Source organism: Microplitis demolitor, chromosome 6, assembly GCF_026212275.2.
Source record: "Microplitis demolitor isolate Queensland-Clemson2020A chromosome 6, iyMicDemo2.1a, whole genome shotgun sequence".
Lineage (NCBI taxonomy): Eukaryota > Metazoa > Arthropoda > Insecta > Hymenoptera > Braconidae > Microplitis > Microplitis demolitor.
Window position 1 is genome coordinate 22193217 of NC_068550.1, and position 21254 is coordinate 22214470.

The following is a 21254-nucleotide window of genomic DNA, read 5'->3' on the forward strand; positions in this document are numbered from 1 at the left end:
ATTTTTTTTTCTATAGATCATATATTCAGTGATGAAATTTTTTGCCATTAATGAAATTAATGAATCATATATTCCATTAATTATTAGTTAATATATTTGCACAGATAGAAAATTTGATAGACAAACAGTATAACCAACTTTTTTTTTTTATTAATAAGGTAAGGACCCAGTTCCTGATCTTTTAAGAGTGCCAGTTGAGGTAATACTATAATAATTAATGTAAGATTTAAATTAATGAGAAAAATAATTATTTCATCGACTAGTTTAGGATTTTTCAAATAAAGTCATTTGCGTAAAATAATTTGAATTGAATAATAATTTAAATTGACGTTTTAAAAATTGACATTCACAGACTCAGTTTCTGACCCTCAGAATTTTTCAGGTCGCAGTTTCTGACCCCCAGTGGCCTAGTTTCTGGGCTTCAAATTACACAAACCATGATTAGGCTATGAAGTACTTACTAAGTTTCAAAAAACTAAAATTATTATTTAGACAAATAAATTAAATATTTATTATAACAAAAACATAGTTTTTCAATATTTAAAATATAAATAATTAAAGTTACTTTAACTAGCGGCTGTTATTATTTTTCATCGTAGCTCGTTGTCTTTTTTTTAAACTCTTGAATAAAAAAACAATAAAAAAATTAATTTTGTTATAATAAAGATATTACTCAACTAAAAGAGTCATAACAATTTAAATACTATCGAAATTTACATTATTTTTATAATAATTTCATCACTCCAAGAATATGTACTTTCAAAATCTAATTATGATCTTTTATTTTTAAAAGTGAATATTAAATGTTAATTTATCACTGTATGATGAATAATAGTAGAAAATAATTTTAAAAAACTATAAATATTGATATTGTTACATTTTATAGACATGTAATTAAACAGATAACCTCGCTCGCAGTAAGTTAGAATTTTAGGGTCAATAACTCGATCATACCTTTAAAATTGAGACTAATTATTGACCCTCAAATTTCACCAACAAAACTCATTTTAATGTTTTATAAATGTATTAAAATAAATTTTAATTAAATATTGATTTATCCATCTATTTTTAGTTACATTTTTTTATTTACATGATAATTAATGCACAGATTCAATCGTCGTATCTCCTAACGTAAACTGTTTAGACTCCAGTTAAAAAATGGCTCCCTCAGTCACTTATAGCTTAAACATTTTTTTTATTCAGTTAATATTTTCTGTTTTTTAAATTGTCATTAATTAGGCTCAGAATTAATTACAATAAATAAAGAAGAATTGATTTTATTTTTAAAGCTATAGTTTTTTGAGTCAGAAAAAAGTTGAAAAGGTCAGAAACTGGACCAGGGTCAATAACTGGATCTTTTCCCTTTTCTAGTCCTCAGAAAATTTTTTTCTGTCAAAAATTCTAATTTATTCAATATTTAATATTATTTAACAATAAAATTAATTTATCGAATTTTTTGTACATAGCACAGATAATTCTTCTATATCACCATGACTTAAATAACTAAAAATATTTCTAACAAAAGTATCCGGCAATTTTGAGAAAGTATTAAAAATAAAGTCTTGTATTTTGTCAATCAAATTCTTCCTTATCAAGCCCTCGCGCAAACGGTAGATAATAATCGGTCCATAAATCGGGTATTTCGAATCTATATCATCAGTATCAGAAACTATTTCTCTTATTTCTTTATTTGTCATAAATATTGCGATCTGATGAATACTTTTATTCAAAATATCATAAAATGATACATTGCTATCATTAATCTTTTCTCGCTTTATAATTTTCAATTCTTCTTCACATTCATTACGATATTTAGCAAATTTATCACCAAAAGTCTTAATTTTTTTCAAATTATCTTCACTTACATGATAATTGATAACTTTTAATTTAATTATATGTCTTTTTAGCATACTGGAGATGGCGGTCGTTTCAACGACATCTAGCGCCGTCTGATTTTTCTTGCTGTCAAAAATATTTATGTCAACATTTCCGTGCAAAAGTTCTTTGACTGTCTCGTAGTAATTGTTCCTCACGGCTAAATGAAGAATTAATTCGTTACTTTTGATCATCCTGCGGACATTATTGTACTTGTTTATCAAAAACTTGACAACTTCTTCGTGGTCATGCTGGACAGCGAGATAAAGTAACGAAGGATCATTGCGATCTTGACAGATGCACGGCAAACGAACATCGAAATGTTTGAACAACAACTCGATGATATTTAAAATTCCCAATTTAACTGAAAAATGAAGCGCGCACTCGCAATCGCTTATTTTAAATCGCGCGCCTCTGTTCAGCAAAAACTGTACGATATCTTCGTTCCTGTAACGAATCGCGCAGTGCAGTGGGGTCCAGTTTTGCTTCAACCCGTAATTGGCTACCGCCGAAATATCAGCGCCGTGTGTGATCAGTTGGTCAACGATATCCAAATTATTCCTTTCTGCTGCGATGTGAAGAGCAGTTTCGTTGTAACTCGTTGTCGCGTTGATGTTTATGTTTTTCGTCAGTAGATATTCAACTAATTTGTCGTCGCTGTTTGCAACGGCGGCATGCAGAAGAGTAAAATCTTTCCGACCGTGATAGATACCAGTGGCATTGATGTCGAGGTTTTTTTTTAAAATTTGATTGTCTATTACGTCTCGACAAATATGGTCGTAAAAAAATAATCTATGAGTCATTGTTGTGTTTTTATTTGCTTGACAAATAAATGTTACTTTGCTCTGAATAAACTGTCGGGTAATTTTTGTAAATTATCTGAAACAGAAATATTAAAATTTATGAAAAAAAAAAAAAGTAAAAATATGATTTTTCGCCTCAAGAAAATTTTCGCTTTTAATTTATCATGCAAAATATTTTTTTGAGCAAGTAGAAATTTACCGGAGGCGAATAGAATACAAGGAAAAAAATTATGCTCAAAATTCTAATAGTTTGTAGTTAATTTTCGACTTAAAATTAGTATATTCGATACTACCCGTATGAGCTTCAGTATTATTCAAAATATATGATAAATTATATGGAATTATAAGAAGTCATACATGGAGCCATATACAAAATTGTGCCGAAATATTATATAATTTTATAATTTCTAACATATATATCGGTAATATATTTTTTTTACTTGATAACTTATAAGTATTGCTTAGAATATTTTATACTATACTTTAAGTTATATGCTAAGATATATGATTTAATTATATGATTGACATATAATATTTATACATGTAAATATATAATTATATAAATATATGTTCACATATATTTGTATAAATGTATGCAAATATATATTTATATAGATATGTGTTTACATATATTTGCACAAATATGTGTAAACATATATGATTAATATACTTATTGATATATGATGTAAGCTATGATATTTTTAGTATTTTTATGTAGTTACATGATAACTACAACTGTTTATTTTTTTTTGTTCCTTTAATTTTTAGTATCAATGTATATTCTAAATTATTTATACATGTATAATAGGGTGTTTCAGAAAAAAAAATTTTTTTTTCTCATGGTTTCAAAAGTTACTTAGGTATAAAAAAAAATCCTCCCAAGAGAGCAGCTCGAAATCTTAATTCTACTAAGAGCTCAACGAATACTTATTTTCTCATTCAAGTTGCATGTAAAAAAATTTTTTTTTTGTTTTTTAAAAATAAAAGTATTAAAAAAATTTTTTTTCGAAAATCGAAACATACAGTCTTGTAGGAAATTAAATTCTCTACAAAAAAGCTCCTGATTATTTTCTCCGGAGAACTAACAGAAAAAAAGTTATGAAGCTTTAAACTATATTAAATAGTATAACTTCATGTTTCCATTATATTAAACAGTTTTTTAATATAAATTTAGGTTTTTTCATCTGAACTAATGTTATCTGTCAATTTTTTTTTTTTGAACACATGGGAAAAACTTTCCTTACTTTCAAAACAGAACTTTTTTTTTAATTTAAAAATACAGAAAGAAAAAAAATTTTAATTCTTAAAAAAAATATTTTTCTTTCGAAATAAATACGAAAAATAAGTAAGATTTCAGAAATCTTTTTAAAACACCTTACTGATTATACATAGCATATAGATTCACCATATAAACATGTACACGTAATAAAATCCGAAAATTATCTTTACGTTAAGTTTTTCAATTCACTATTGTTTCAAGCTTCGTAACTTTTTTTCTGTTAGTTGTACGAAGAACAACTTGCACATATTATAAATGGTATGGATTATTATAATATTAAACTTATAAATTATTATATATGATTAATCATATATTAATAATTTTGTCGCCATATATGTTCAGTTATTTACCATATATTTTTTTATATATTATCAATAGTATATGGTTTTTTCATACGGGTAATATCAAGCCAGGATTTTATATATTACTAAATGACTATTATTTATATTAAAATTTGATAAACAGAAGAGCAAAATTTGTAATTTTGTATATTAAAATGAATATAAAAAAGAATCGGTAAATTGGTATCTACAACTATTACTATTCAAATAAACATAGAAAAATTAAAAAAATAAGGAACTGAAAAATTAGTAAACGTACATATTAATATATGAAGATCTAGTATACGAACTTTTTCTTTTATTATTTATCACTTATAATTATGGTTTAATCTCACTCCCATGAAAAGTGAGCGGGTATAAGGGCTTTCACCTTATTTAAAATTTATAATTTGTCTGATAGCTGCAAATCACACTCCTGAATTTTAATATGTGAAAATAAATATAAAATACCTTCTCATAATTCATAATAAATTTTATGACTTGAACAGTAATATTTTATTTTATCATCTATAAAAGAAAAAGTAAGATTATTTGTTTGTTTAATAAAAAATGAATATGAGTTTCATATTTGAATCGTTTATTTGAGAAACCTCATAAGTCAAGAAAACAAAATTTTTCAGGAAACACAAAAAATATTTTTCTGGATAAACTTGCCATTGAAATAATAAATAAATAATTTAAAAGAATAATGTTAGTGTCTGAAAAATATTCAAACAAGAAAAATTTAATTTTTTAATCGAAACTACTTAAAAAAATTATTTAAACTTAATTGACTTATGGGGTTTCTCAACCAAACAGAAGAAAAAATTATAAAATCATTATTTTTTTATTTCTTTCCACTCAAATAATTTATTAGACTGATAAAATGAAGTATATAATATGTATATAAACTCTGAAACTCAGAAATTACAAAAAATAATAATTAATTTAATTATTTTAATTATTCATATTATTTTTTCTTTAAAAAAAAAGCGCGAATTTTAAATAAAAAAGAAAAAATTATTTCTATGAAACTAAAACTGCATGTTTATTTAAAAAACCCCATAAGTCATTGACTTATGGGGTTTCTCAATAAAATAAAATATCACCCTGTTAATTGTTTTTTAAACACTGATTTAATGGATATTTTTATTAATTTCTATGGGGGGACATCCAAAGAACCCAAAAATGCAATAAATCCAATTTTGAAAAAACATTATGGGATTCCTGAAATAAACGATTCATTTATGACAAGGCGTGAATATAAAACGATTAGAAATTTAAAAAATTTTGAAATAGATAAATAAAATGTGAGTATAGAAAAAAATAAAAAAATACATATTTAGATAATTGATATAGAAAACTAACCTCGAAAATTTTTTCGGAATATCACAAACCATGTATTTAACAGAACTTTGAACTTAATTACATGTCAATATAAATAGAGTTAATTAATTATTAATACATAAATTTAGTACATAAATTGACATCTGTCAGTAGATATCTAAGAAAGTATTATTATTTATTTTTTTTCCGCAAGGTAGTAATGCGCAATCGAAATCGATTAATCGAACAATCGATCTTTTCGTTTCGATTCTCGATTTTTTAAATCGATTGTAGGCCTTTTGATTAATTGAAAAAAATCGATTCTTTTTTTTGAAAACGATTTTTAACCATCGATTTTTTGTAAAATTAATTAAAAAAACAATTTGTTTTTCAAAGTCATTAACTCAAACATTATAAAAATTGTTTGACTAATACAGGCAAACAAATGATAAACAACTTAAGCGAAATTATTAAAGTTAGATATCTATTTATAATTTTATAGATCAAAATTTTATGCTATTTGAAAAATTAAAAAATAATCGATTTTTCACAAAAAAAAAATTATTAATTAAATACAATACTCCATTTATTGAAAAAATATTTTTTTTTCTGAACTGTTTTTTACTGAAAAGTTTAAATAAAAAATTATTAAACATAACCAAAGTATTTTATTTATTATTTTAAATATAAATGACCATATGAAAATTTCATACTTCGATGAAATACAAACTTATATTTGTATGTGGTGATATTTAACTTTAAAATAAAATTCCGAAATCGATTTTTCAAAATAAATTGTTAGATGGTCGACTGTGCAACTTTAAAGTTGTGAGCAAATAATCGACTGTCAAATAATGTAAATATTAATAATTTTGAATTTGTGATTTTGGACCCATATTCGTTTTTTTATTTTGAACAAAAAATTATAAAATCGATTTTACACAATCAATTGTTAAGCTATCGATTCTGCAACTATAAAGTTAGGAGAGAAAAAAATCGGTTTTTTTTTTTAAATCGATTATGTCAATAGTCGATTGTTCAGAAACGATTAATTACCACAATCGATTGTCTTCAGTCGATTCTATTCAATTATGAACAATCGAATAGTTGCTTCGATTTCGGCAGTACTACCGCAAGAATTAATTTTTATTTGATATTGTTCGAGTTTTCAATCGATATATTTCGATATATTTTACTCATACCCCATCGGGTTATCGATTGTATTAAACGAGTCAATATTTTAAATTTGAATGCGCTATCTTTTACATATGTTACAAATCAAACGATTTCTTTTATCTGTCATCGACAAATTAACAAGTGTATGATGATTAGTTACTATGTAATTATTAAAATTATTTTATTAATATAACATACAGAAATTACTACATATAGAAATTTTCGCATATTTTACAATAATATTTTTACAGGATAAAAATTGATAAGTTTTGTAATTAAATACAATACTCAATGTTTTAATAGTACACTGATAGAAAAACTATCTTGATTCAAAAAAATTTTTTCTTCAAAATGTGGTTCTTGTTTCAAAATTTTTAATTGTTTTAATTCAAGAAATAAGTCTTTGAACCAAAAAAATTGAAAGTCTCGGCCAGAGAAAAAAAATTATTCATTTGAGAATTTTATTCTGCGATGAAGCCATTTTTGTTTTGAACCAAAATTCTGACATATTTCGCTTAAGAATTTCTTGCTTTTGGATTAAGATAGGCAAAATGAAGGTTTAAAATATTACTGACTTGTTTCGAGAATGGCACGATTTTTAAATCAAGATATCAATTTACTCAGCTTGAAAAAAAACTTTTTTTTTTATTTTAAAAATAAAAAATTTTAAAGTGATTTTTTTAGGACTACATTTATTTACTTCAGATATGTTAAAGTAGAAATTTATTTAAAAAAAAAATTTTTTTTTTCATTACTTTAAAAACATCTTTCATCAAGGAATCATTACTCCCTCGCAGTTTTGCGAATGCCGTAAATTTTCGGGATTTATGCACATGCCGTAAATTTACCGTAATAATTTGGTATTAAAATGGTTATTTTGGCCAGTTTTCTTCCTGCAGTTATGCCATATACTTACTGCACTTATGCTGTAGAGTTACCAGATTACTACAGTAATATTACTATAAAAATGCCGAACTTTTACCGAAAAAATACTGTAAAAAAACTACAAGAATACCGAACTTTTACCAATAAAATGCTGTATAAAAACTATAATACGATAATGTTATAATAATAAAATCGTTGTTTTTGTGACAATAATACCGTCAGTATCCTGCAATTTCGCCAGATTTACGCTGATAAAATAGAAAATTGTAAAAAAATATGGTTTAATTTTTTGTTCGCTTCTGCATTTAAAATCATCGAAAATATGCAAAATGTAATATTTTTTATTTTATTTTATTGATTCACACAATTCTTACTCAAACAAAAACATGTAAGTGAAAATAACTATCTGTGAAAATTGATGTTTTCAATTTTCTTAAGTTTGTTTGTATCCATCTGAATACAATTAGTAACATATTTCAAGTAAGTAATTTGGCATAATGGCTACCAGATCAGACTTTGAACAAGTAGGTCTCGGGATTGAGTCCACGAGTTAACGGGTGTTTTTATTTTTATTTTTTTTTCATGACAGTTATTTAATATATAACTTTATAAGGTTCTATATAATTATATAAAATTATATATAACTGAATAAAATTTTATATGATTATATATACATTTTTTTACGGGTAGAACAGTTTGATGCTGCAAAAATGCCGAAAATATATTATAAATATGCTGTATAATTACTGTTTTAATTCTGTGAAAATACCGTATTTTTTCTGTTTTATTACCGATAATATTAGGAATTTATTTCGTAAATTTTTGGTAATAATGCGGCAAAAAAACTGGCTAAAATAACTCGAGTAATACCATATTTATGCAGTATTTATACCGTATAATTCCGGTATTATTTCAGTATTTCCAAAACCGCGAGGGCTTGAACCAAAAATTTAAAGTTCTTAAAATAATAATACGACATTTTTAGTTGAAGAGACTAGTGGTCTTGCTTGAAGAATTCAATAGTATCGATTGAAAATAATATAGTTTCGGGTCAAGACACGAGAGTTATCTATCAAAGATAAAAAATCTTTAGAGCCAAGAAAATCTAAATCAAGACAAGAATTTCTTGAAGCAGATAATTGGTTTTCTTCAGAAATAAAGTCTTGGCTCAAGAAAATATTTCTTGAGTCAATATAAAATTTCTATCAGTGTAATAGAGTTGTTAGCTGCCATTACTAAGTTTTACTATAATATACTAAATATTCATAGATTTTAGAGACAATGTTTCGAAAAATAACTTAAATTTAAATTGTTTGATCAAATTTTACGTGATATGAATCGAAATCAGAGCAAAATTGACATTTATGACTTAAATAGACACTAAGGAAGTCAAAATCAAATTTGGGTTTCATTCATTTCTGACTTGCTTTTGAAGTTGACTTATTTAGTATTTATTTATGTCAAAATATCTTGCAATTTATAAGTAATGTATAGAGTATGATTAAACTAATAATAATGTCATAATAGTTAGTAGTAACAAAATATTAAATAAAGAAGATTTTAGTGAGCTTGAAAAGTTTGGATCTAATTTCTCTAAAGTTACTGTGGGTAAATTTTGTGATGAATTTTTGAAAATTTTCGTCGGTAAGTCATGTGACAAGGTTGTGAAATTATTAAATTGAATAAATTCTAAATATGGCGGAGAACGTTTTTCACGTAATGATCGTAAATTGAGATTTAGTAGAACTTTGTTTCCCAGTTTTTCTATAACTTCATTCTTGATTGTTTGATTATAATATATTTGATCCAAATTATTGTCCATAAAATAAGTTTTGACCCATTCTTCTAGTTTACTATCTCTGCTCGCTGATAAAATTTTGCCTGCGTGGATCAATTTTTCTGTAAACCTTCCGTTCAGTTTGTAGACTAATGCCTGAAATTAATTAACAATATATCTTGTGAAAGACTTCTATAGGTGCCTAGGTTTTTATATACCTATCAATCTGTAGCAAGATATCAATGCAAGATTCTAAGACAAGATTGTTGCAGGACTTGCACATGATATTGTATAAGAGAACATTGAAGATGTCTTGCTCAAGATGTAGTACTAAAGTTACTTACACGTATCTTGAGCGAGTACTGCAACAGAAATTACTTGCAGACACTAACGCAATCTTGCGTCAGATCTGCGCACGAAGTGTTATATTACACAATCTGTATATCATACTTCTATCTCTGATCTTAGAATCTTGCATTAATATTTAGTGACAGTGTTAGGTTTATAAGGATACCCTGCTTAAAAAATCCGATAGATTCTTGTAGCTGTTTAAGGCCCTATACTTAACTATAGCACTTCTCATAGAACTCATTCATTCTTATAAAATTTCTATAGGAATGTATGAGGATCTATTGGATTCCATGAGATTTTCTAAACAGGGTATAGATACCTAGAAGCCTTCCGCAAAATACATTCATAAACCGGGTCAAAAAATTAGATCTGTCTTAAAATAAATGATAAATTCAAATATTTCTTCTTTAATTCAAGTTTATAAATCATATTTATTTTATATAGGAATTTAATCTGTTTTTGACCGTACCATTCTTTATCCAGGCTAAAATCAGACTTATTTCCGTATGATATTTAGTGTGTTTTAAATCGGGTTTAGATTAAAAACAGACTTTTTTATTATAATTATTGGTCTGTGTTCAATTGTTTTTAAAGATAAAAACAGACTTTATTTACTATAATTTTTAGTTTGTTTTAAATCGATTTTAAATCGAAAACGGAACTTTTTATAAATAGAAATGATAATAAAAATAATCTAGATTTATAAATTTATTTTAATTTTTTGGTATTTGAAACATGCTAATGCGCTTCCGCAATAAGTTGTCACAAGAATTTTGATGTTTTCTAATGCCAAAATATTTTAAACTTCATCCAGTAAATAACAAAAATTTCTTGACATTTTAAGAGTTATTTTATCGCTTTTATTAAATGCTATAAATATGCTGTCAAGACAAATAAAAATTAAGCTGTCAAACTTTCATCAACTGCCCGATGAAAAAAGTTTTTGTCTAATCATATATAATTATGCATAATCGTCTATATATGATTGGATCCAAAAATAGGCCAGGTCTAATTATATATAATCAGATCTGTTTATACATGATCATGCATAAATGAATATAGTCATTTTTAGAATCTCATTTAGAATACCTTTAAATTATTAATTAAGTAATTTAATTAGGATTTATTGATTTCATCAATATAAATATCGATTGAATTTAAATAAAAAAAAAAAAATTACTATTCGTTGACCACCACTTTACTACGAGGTCACCCATCCAATCAATGACCTACGCCGATTCTGCTTAACTTTAGTGATCGCTGGATTGTACTCTGATCCTCTAGTCTGTTATGAACTTACAATAAAGAAAAGTTTATGGCATTACATAACTCAAATAATCAAGTCGATACATCATACGTAAATAATGCACCTAATAATGAATTTGATTTCGTACATAAATTACAATAGAATTCAATAGATACATATAATCAAATCTATTTATCTATAAACTTATAAATATTCGTATATAAATTGATATCGATTAATACTTTTAAATTGCTGCCGAAACCTTTGAACATTTTTTAAGTATTGGGAATTTAAGTTTATTTGATAGTTGACAAAATAAAAATTTAATAACATTTATATTAAAAAATTGTCATATTATGTAATATATATATATAACTACATATAACTTTATATCAGTCATGTCTGATCAGATCCAATTATATATAAACTTATGCACGAGCATACATGAATTTATAGTAGCCATGTCTGATCAGATCTAATTGTATATGGATTTGTATCAGTCATGTCTAAACAGATCTAATTATGTATAGACTTATATATACTTAGATCTGATCATATATAGACTTATATATCGTAGTAAATGGAGTTGACAGCCAAGTATTATCATGTCTAATTATATATAGAGTCATATATAATTAGATCTGATCATATATAGACTTTTATATGGTTATATATGAAGTTATACCAGCCAAGTATGAACATATCTAATTATATATAGACTCATATATAATCAGATCTGATCAGATCTAATTATATATAGACTTATATATAATTAGATCTGATCATATATAGACTTATATATGGGCTAATAACAACCAGGTATGATCAGATCTAATTATGTATGTGGTCATATATAATTATATATAATCATGCATAATTATATATAACTTCATATATGATTAAATATAATCATATATGATTATATATATGAACATATATAATTATATATAATTAGACAAAAACTTTATTCATCGGGTGCCGACATTTTTAAACAAAAGATACTAAGTAAACAGTAAACAAAACATAATCAATTCTGTAGCTTAATATTTTTTTTATAAATATTGCCCATAAATAAAAATCTTCTAAGTCCATGATTTAATTCAATTTTGTCCTCGCAAATTTTCAGAACTAAAATTTTTAAAGTTCAAAAATTGATCTAGTTTTGTCTGCCCGTAATGCAATTGTTTTTTCAAACAACAGATCAAAAACAGCTTAAAATTTTTGTAAAAGATCAAAAACAGATCAAATAGTCCAATTAGACTAAAATCAGATCAAATTTTTCGACCCGGATCAAATAGAAAAAAAATCAAAGATACTAATTACCTGATACAAACAATCACCAAATTGAATTGACGAAATATAATGTGTCTCGTTTCCTTTTGGAAATTGTATCACGACATTTTCATTATCGAATACATTATATTCAAATTCTATAAACTGTTCATCCAAATAAACGATTTCGAAAGGGTCTATTTTTATTTTCTCTTCTTCAATAATTCGACAAATTTTTATTTCAACGCGTTTATAATTTTCATTTAAAAATTTATTGTCTATTCCATAAAATTCCTCTTGTAAATAGCAATCGAATGGTGTCAACTTTTCAAAATTGCTCTTACTGTCATAATTATAATATTTTACAATCGATTCACGACACTGTGATTTACCATCCGAATTTGTGTAAGAATAATTAGTTATTTGATAGTTGTAATTAAAATTTCTGTAGTCAAATTTATCAAAAAACAAAAAATCCAAAATGTTACCATTTATCAATATTGAATCTGATTTGATGTCTTTTATATTAAAAGTGTCTCCTGGATTCAATTGCATCCAGTTTGAGTCTGTGGTTAATAATTTACCATCACCTTCGTTGGATTTCAAAGATCTTGGCAATTTAGGAAGCGCAGTTAGTTCGATACTTAAAACATTATCATTTCTTAAGTAACTTAAAATAGTACTCTTAATTTGTAATGGGTGTGATGTAAAGTTGAAGAGGAAAATATTGTAATTATTCAAATAGTTGATCACAATTTTTTCGAGCGTATTATTATTGCTTGCCATTAAGATTTTACTCTTGTATTGAGGAATTTTTTCTTTGTAATCAATCGAAATATTTTCTGGTTCAGTGTTGAATACAAAAATCTGTAACATGGATGAATAAAATTTTCTTAATGAATGATAACAAAAAAAAATTACTACACGTAGAGAATTTTTGAAAAAAAATTAGTCATTAAGTTTGATACTGTAAGAACATCTAGCTTTTTTACATGTTAACGGGTAGTATATTTTACAATGAGCATGGTAACAATTAAAATATTGACTACATGTTCTCACAGTATCATACTTTTTGGGTAATTTTTACTGAAAAATTTATAAATTGTACATCTACACGGAGAAAAAAGAATAGTAAAAATTACAATACTGTAGTAAAATTTACTAACAGATATAAAAAAATACATTCTGTATTGTAATTATTACTAAACGTTTAGTAAAATTTACTAGTCAGTAATAATTACATAATAAAATATTCAAAATTACTCGTAATGTATTTTTTGCTAAGTCGATTATATTTTTTACTATTCGTATAGTAAATTTTACTATAAATACTGTTAATAAATACAAATTTAAGAAAGTTAATTTTCTAATACAATGTAGGATTTGTTACATACAAAATCTTAAAAATTACTATGCAATGTATTTTTTGCTAACATGATTATATTTTTTTACTATCTGTATAGTAAGTTCTACTGTGTATAGATAAAATTAAAAGTTGGTGGGGATAGCATACACAAATATGTATTACAAGTTCAGAAACTTTTGTCTAAAGGAGACATCGGGCCGTCAGACATAGGAAAGGACTCGCGCGCGGGAGATCAGGGTTCGAATCTCGGTTGAAACAAGTGATTATTTAAAAAACAAAAATTGACACCAACACCAATACAGATCACATAAATAACAATAATAATCAAAATGATAGCAATAGCAATAAAAAGTTAAAAGCTAATAAAAGTTTAATTTTATATTTTTCCATTCTAGTACAGTAAAATTTACTAAACAGGGATAATAAAATTTACGAAACATAACTAAAAATTAATATGCAATATAAGAGATTTTTCATAACCAGTAAATGAGAAATTACTAAACGACTTGTAAAATATGCTTATCTGTATATTCATTTTTCGTGTAAATCATTGCATTGCAAGATTACTTTCCAAATTTACTAATTATTCTCATATTTTTTGGTAAAATTAACTATATTTTTAACTTCCCGCTAAGAAAATTATTAATTTTCAAAAATTCGGGAAGTTCTTGGTTTCACCCCGATTTTCGAAAATCGAGTTTTCATCAGATGTCGACGTTTTGAGGTCCTAGGAAGCTATTCTGACTATTTTCAGAATGATGTCCGAGTGTGTGTATGTATATGTGTGTGTGTGTGTGTGTGTGTGTGTGTGTGTGTGTGTGTGTGTGTGTGTGTGTGTGTGTGTGTGTGTGTGTGTGTGTGTGTGTGTGTGTGTGTGTGTGTGTGTGTGTGTGTGTGTGTGTGTGTGTGTGTGTGTGTGTGTGTGTGTGTGTGTGTGTGTGTGTGTGTGTGTGTACGTGTGTGTGTGTGTGTAAACTCTTTGTAACTTTTGAACTAATGAATCGATTTGGATGGTTGAGGTGGCAATCGAAAGAACTTGTTGGCCATCAACTTTTCTGAAAATTTTAGATTATTTGATCGAATAGACTCGAAAATATTTGCGAATTACGAAAAAAAAAAAATTTCTTTTCAGTTTTTTTCAAATTTTTCAGAAATGGCTCAAGGAGCTCGAAAACTGCGGAAAGTTTTGGGGCTCTCCCACAGGGTCAACCGATAGACCGATTTTCTTTGAATTAATTTTCTTCTCCATGTACATCTACATATTGATGTACCTATATAACAACATTACAAAATTTTTAAACCAATATTTCTTATTTCTCTATGATAATAATATTTTCGAACTGATTAGATATACCACGCTTTATTATCAAATAATCATCAGTAAGAGTTGTGCAATTTATTTGTGGAATAGTTCTTTCTACAAATATTTTGAATTTAATTAAAAAAATAAAATAAATATCATACCTGAAATAAACAGTCGCCATTGTTAATAGAAGATACATAATGTGTCTCATTGTGTATTTTAAATTTGAGAATATCAAAATGTTTCTTACCCCGACGGTTTTCATTATAGTAATAATAATCATCCTTATCTTTCGAAAAAAATTTTTCATCAAACAAATTAACAAAGTCTCTATACTTTTGCTTTTCAAATTGACAAAGCTCAAAAAACATGCATGTATATTTATTGTTTAAGTATTTCTTATCAATACCAAAAGATTCATGATTCAATTTTTGTTTGTCGAACACATTGAATAAATTTATTGGTGAATTAATTACATCAACAGGGTCATTGAAAAGTGAACTCAACGATTTTGAACAACTGTACTCAATTTCTGACCACGTTGGATGATTATTAACAGACTCCGTTAATGATTTTACGAATGATGGAGTTTCATCATGAAAATTTATTATATTCCCATAAACTACTGCGGATGTTTTATTTAAATTTATTTTATCTACTGTATCACCGAGTGTTAATTTTTTCAGTGGAACTGTTATACTATTCGCTTGTATTGTAATTAATACTGTAATGCTACAAAGCATGAGTATGTTTTTCGGTGTCATTAGAATCATTTTTATAAAATAATTTCTTGAGGTTACTGTTAACTATCAAATTTAAAGCATGACTGATTATTATTTTTTTTTTTATTAAGTTAAAGAGTAGTTTCTGTTGAAATTTATAGTTATAACTTATATAAAGATAAAAATGTATAGGTGTAATGTACATTAATGAGATTCGATAAGATAGACTAATGATAGTTATAAAAATAAGTCACGTAGAAAATAATTGTCTGTTTATAAAAAGGTTAACCTTTTCCGACTTATGTACAAGCAGAAAATAATATTAATTGGGTACTCGACTTAAAAATATGAGATATACTAATCTCTTAATAAATATGATATTTACTATATTTGTATTGTACACTTGAAACGTTGGTGAGAGCAATTTTTACTCTATTGAGCATTAAATTTTTATTTGTATTCGGTAATTTTTGTTGATTGAGTAAGGTAAATGTCCCAATACCGGAACAAGACCCAATACCGGAACGATTTGATAATCATTATATTATATTTCAACTCGTACGCGATGAAACTAAATAAAACTTTCTTTATTTGAAACCTTAATCTTTCACTTAAAAAATAAGATATAAAATAGATTTTAGAAAATAATTAAAATATAAAAAAAAAATGTTAATTAGAGCAATAGTCTCGGATTCATGACTTTTTCATGTCTTTTAATGGTTTTGCTAAGAAATCAGTCAATGGTCTTAAGCTTATAGAAAATGCATAGAATTACTTTTCAATAATCTTTTTTTTGGATATGCATCTTGAATGACATAAAATTCAAGAAAACATATTGAAAATATGAAAAAAATAGTATTATTATATTAATTTGACTGTTCGTCTATTGGTACACCAAAATGAACCCGTGCCCAGTACCGGAACAGTCAATCATATTAATGTTATCGATAGACATTAACGATGAGTTTTATTGACTGGCTAAATCAAGTACAATATTAATTATTACTGGAGCCCTAATATTTAATGCAGTATGTATGATTGTTATAAAAAATAGATTAAGTAAAGATAAACTCTAATTTAAATCATAAAAAATAAATTTTTGTTTTTATTTTTTTTTTTTTTTAATTATTTTTCTAGTATAACCTCAAATGATTTATTTTGTTTCTATTCTTTAGTTCAAAATATTGATTTTCATTGAATATTCAATCATTTTAAAATTTTGAATACATTTTACATTATGGGTGTGATATAGCAGACATCAGACAAATTTAAAATTATTAATAAATCGAGTAAATAATTGATAAAATAAAATTTAAAAAAATGCAAATTCAAAAAATTTTGAAATTAATAGTGCTTTTTTTGTAAATATTATTTTTTTATTTATTTATCTTATTTATTTATAATTCTAAAGTTCTCTGATGTCTGCTACATTCATACGCGTTCTACATTAATATTATTTAATAATTATTAATATTTTCACCATGAATAAATGCAAGAAATAACTTATTTTATTTACTGTTCCGGTATTAGGACAACCGAATTCCCGTATTGGGACAAGGCTATTTCAGCGTTCCGGCATTGGGTCTTTTGGGTGTCATAGAAAAAAATTTTTTTTTTTATATTAAATTTAAGAAAAATGAACTAATTTGATTATTTTTGCATTGGTAAATGTCTATTCTATATGATGTAATAAATGATTTTGGTTTATAATTTATTTGAATATTTTTAAAACGATAAAAATCAGTCATATACCCTTCGTCGTTCCGGTATTGGGACATTTACCTTATGACAATAAATATAAACGGTATCGGCGAACTTAACTATTATATTTAATGAAATTTACGGTCTAAATTGCGTGAAAAAATATATATGTGAAAATTATATGCACCATATGTAACATATATGTGCGCAAAAAATATATATGTCTACTAAATTTTCAGATAAATGTAGGCATAGATGAAAGCATAAATGCTTATTTAAAATTTGAAATATATAATACATACACGGAAAGAAAATTATAGAAAGTATTCCTATGTATTATGGGAATGGTTCCCATAATGGAATAAAAATTGTACCCATACTATTATAGAAACAGTTCCTATACCATTATAGGAATCATTCCTATAATATTATGGGAACCATTCCCATATCATTATGGGAACCATTCTCATAATGATATAGGAACCATTCCTATAATATTATGGGAACCATTCCTTTAAATTATAGGAACCATTGCTATAATATTATGGGAATGGTTCCTATAATGGTATAGGGATGGTTCCTATATTATATAGGAACCATTCCTACAATAGTATGGGTATAGTTCCTACACCATTATGGGAACCATTCTCATAATGATATAGGAACCATTCCTATAATATTATGGGAACCATTCCCATAATACTTAGTAATACTTCTTATAATTTTCTTTCCGTGAAGAAATAATTTTCACACTTTTTTAAAATTAATATTCCCATGATAGTATTGGAAACATTCCCATAATATTATAGGAATCATTCCTTTAAATTATAGGAACCATTGCTATAATATTATGGGAATGGTTCCTATAATGGTATAGGGATGGTTCCTATATTATATAGGAACCATTCCTACAATAGTATGGGTATAATTCCTACACCATTATGGGAACCATTCCTATAATATTCTTTCCATGTATATTATAAATAGATACTATATAAATGGAGACAAATATGCGGCTATATAAGTAAAAAATATATGTAGACATATATGTAGACATTTATGCTGACATAGATCGGAAAATATATATCGACATATATGTAGATTCTTGGCCCAGTAATGGCCCGATATAGAGCGGATTTCCAAACTTTCTATGGGTTGTGTGCATCTTAAAGTAAAACGTTATGTCATGTAAACTGTATGTGAATTCTTTTACAGATTTTTCTCTGATTTCTCCGAAACTGTCTTCTGTGTGTGCTTACCAACTAATGAAAAGAGTAAATGTTTGTGATTATTGATACAATTAATTCATATAGTCAGATGTTATGGAATAAATAAAATTTTAAACAATTATTTGATGCGTAACTTATTTATTCAACTACATAAGCAAATGCTATGATTATTATAATTATTTGTGCTTAAGTACTAAAAACACTACTAAAAATGCATCTGGTTATCGCCATATGGTCATCGCCAAAAAATGAAGAACGAAATTTATCAATAATTAACGACCGAATCCGGGTGCTTGAGGTAGTTTATGACTGATTGTCCCTTCGAAACTTACTGACGCATAAGGATCTTTGTCAGATTCATACACAGAAATAACACCAGAAAATTTACCATCAGGTGTATTTGGTGGTAATTTTTCTGGTTGAAACTTGTATTTGTGTAATTCATAATCCATGCCCTGCAATGAAAAAAAGTGAATATACAAATGAATTAAAGAGTCCATAAGTGTAGAATGAAATAATTACCGTCATGGCTGGACATTTTTTAGGGAATTTGTCTTTCGGTATCCCATGGCTCAAAAGATCTTTTGCAAATTCTTCATTTTCAAATGCTTCGCAAAGAGTTATATCAAATTCTGCAATACTAGCTCCATCAAATTCAAAAATTCCTTTCATCTATTTTTTAATTTAAAAAATTTAATTTTAATAATTTATTTGTTTTATTTTATGATGATGAAAATTACCCTCATGGTATCAGGTAGATCTTTTTTTACTGGAACTTTAACGGATGCTGTGTCTCCAGGATCATGTATTTCAGCGGAAAAATCACCAAAGAATGGATTATTTGCTGCAACTTCAGTTGTTACTTTTTCAAATGTTATTATTGGCTGAAATATATTATTAGATACTAGATATTATGTAATTGGTTGGGTAAAAAACAATGCAAATGTCGATTTACCACCGGTGAGACAAAACCGAGGAACGATTTCTATAAATTATAAGAACTATTCCTATAAATTATAGAAATGGTTCCTATAATCTATAGGAATGGTTCTTATAATAGTATAGGAACTATTCCTATAATATTTATAGCAACGATTCCTAAAATTTATGGAATACTTCTTATGTCATGGGAATCATTTCCATGATATATAGGAACAATCCCTATAAGTTATAGGAACCATTCCTATAAATTATAGGAATAGTTCTCATAATAGTATGGGGAGATTCCCACAATATTATAGGGATGGCTCCTATAATTATAGGAACTGCTCCCATAATTTATGGCCGTCATTCCTATACTGGTATAGGATGAACCGTCACAAAATTGTAGGAACCATTCTCATAATTTTTTTCCGTGTATAGTTATTTTATTTTAAATTAAATTTAAACATTTTAAAAACTTACATTCTGCCCAAATGCCACGTTGGTTGATAAAATAGTCAATAGAAATTGAATAAATAGACGTTTCATGACTTCACTTATAAGTAATTTAATCTTCTGTTCAAATTGAAATTCAAAGTAATCACATTTTTTTCGCGCCTATTTATATTGCTTTCCATTACTGGAATATCATAATCAAATCTATTATATAAGTTTTTATTTGTGATACATTGTTGTTTAATCAAATCAAGATTGATAACCTATAATTAATATCTGCATTAGATGAATTGGAACAGGATGTTGAGTTATTCTATCATTTACCATCAATATATAGTAAATAATAAGGACAAAGTAATCATTCCTATCTTACTTTATATAATTTCAGTTTAGTCCGGAAATTGCTGCACGTGATAAAATTTTTTCATATGAAATTTTATAAAATTGAAAGACATATATACTGAGAATGGTCAGGAAAAAATTAATAAAAGACCATAAGACGATAAGAATACTGAATCGACAGTAGAAAGGTATCCGGCTCATAAGTTCAGGAAATGTTTGTACCCGAGAAAAAATGTTTATATATAATCATACATAATTATGTATAACTATATATGATCATATATAATACAATATTTAAACGGAGAAAGTCATATGTAGCGTCATATATAATTATATATGATTATATATAATACTATTCCGAGAAATTTTTTTCATATAAAATCATATATAATTATATATAATCTTATATATGTCCATATATAATTGTGTACAATTACATATAATTATATATGATTATATATAATACTGTTCCAAGAACATTTTTTTATATATAATCATATATAAATATATATGATTATACGAAATGCAATGTTTAAACGAAGAGTGTCATACATAGCTCCATGTATAATTATATATGATACTTTATATATATATATATATATATATATATTTTTACAATTTTACAATTACATATAATTATACATAATTATATATAATACTATTCCGAGAAAATTGTCTCATATATAATTATATATAATCTTATACATATACCCATATATAATTGTATACAATCATTAGGGTGTTTCAAAAAAAAAAAAATTTTTTTTTCATGGTATTCAAAAATTGAAAGTACTCAGTTTTTCAATTGGTCGAATTTCATATAATTTTGTGAAATTATTTAATGTTTCCCAGAATTTCATATAAGTTCATGGAGTTTTTGTAAAAATCTATAACGAAAACTTAT

General features: G+C 25.9%; 3 protein-coding genes across 6 annotated transcripts; all 3 read right to left on the bottom strand.

Annotated features, from left to right (window-relative positions):
- Positions 1–71: 71 nt before the first annotated feature.
- On the bottom strand, positions 72–5897 carry LOC103573736 (ankyrin repeat and death domain-containing protein 1B). Of its 4 annotated transcripts, none has more exons than XM_053739774.1 (3): positions 5646–5897; positions 4749–4805; positions 72–2754 (listed from the first exon to the last, which is right to left on the bottom strand). In XM_053739774.1, the coding sequence occupies exon 3, from the start codon at positions 2676–2678 to the stop codon at positions 1440–1442; it is 1239 nt and encodes a 412-aa protein (XP_053595749.1). In that variant the 5' UTR covers positions 2679–2754; positions 4749–4805; positions 5646–5897; the 3' UTR covers positions 72–1439. The 4 variants fall into 4 exon arrangements, with proteins under 4 accessions (XP_053595749.1, XP_014297331.1, XP_014297330.1 ...); XM_014441845.2 differs by having other exon boundaries at positions 4589–4805; XM_014441844.2 differs by having other exon boundaries at positions 4558–4805.
- Positions 5898–6307: 410 nt separating this feature from the next.
- On the bottom strand, positions 6308–15802 carry LOC103573735 (uncharacterized). Its single transcript, XM_014441849.2, has 3 exons — positions 15141–15802; positions 12362–13177; positions 6308–9597 (listed from the first exon to the last, which is right to left on the bottom strand). Exons 1-3 carry the CDS (start codon positions 15750–15752, stop codon positions 9166–9168), a joined length of 1860 nt encoding a protein of 619 aa, XP_014297335.1. The 5' UTR covers positions 15753–15802; the 3' UTR covers positions 6308–9165.
- A 3020-nt stretch (positions 15803–18822) lies between these two features.
- Positions 18823–20282, bottom strand: LOC103573734 (uncharacterized). The gene is made up of 4 exons (XM_008552922.1): positions 20036–20282; positions 19372–19515; positions 19154–19303; positions 18823–19086 (listed from the first exon to the last, which is right to left on the bottom strand). The coding sequence occupies exons 1-4, from the start codon at positions 20099–20101 to the stop codon at positions 18904–18906; spliced, it is 543 nt and encodes a 180-aa protein (XP_008551144.1). The 5' UTR covers positions 20102–20282; the 3' UTR covers positions 18823–18903.
- Between the last annotated feature and the right edge of the window lie 972 nt (positions 20283–21254).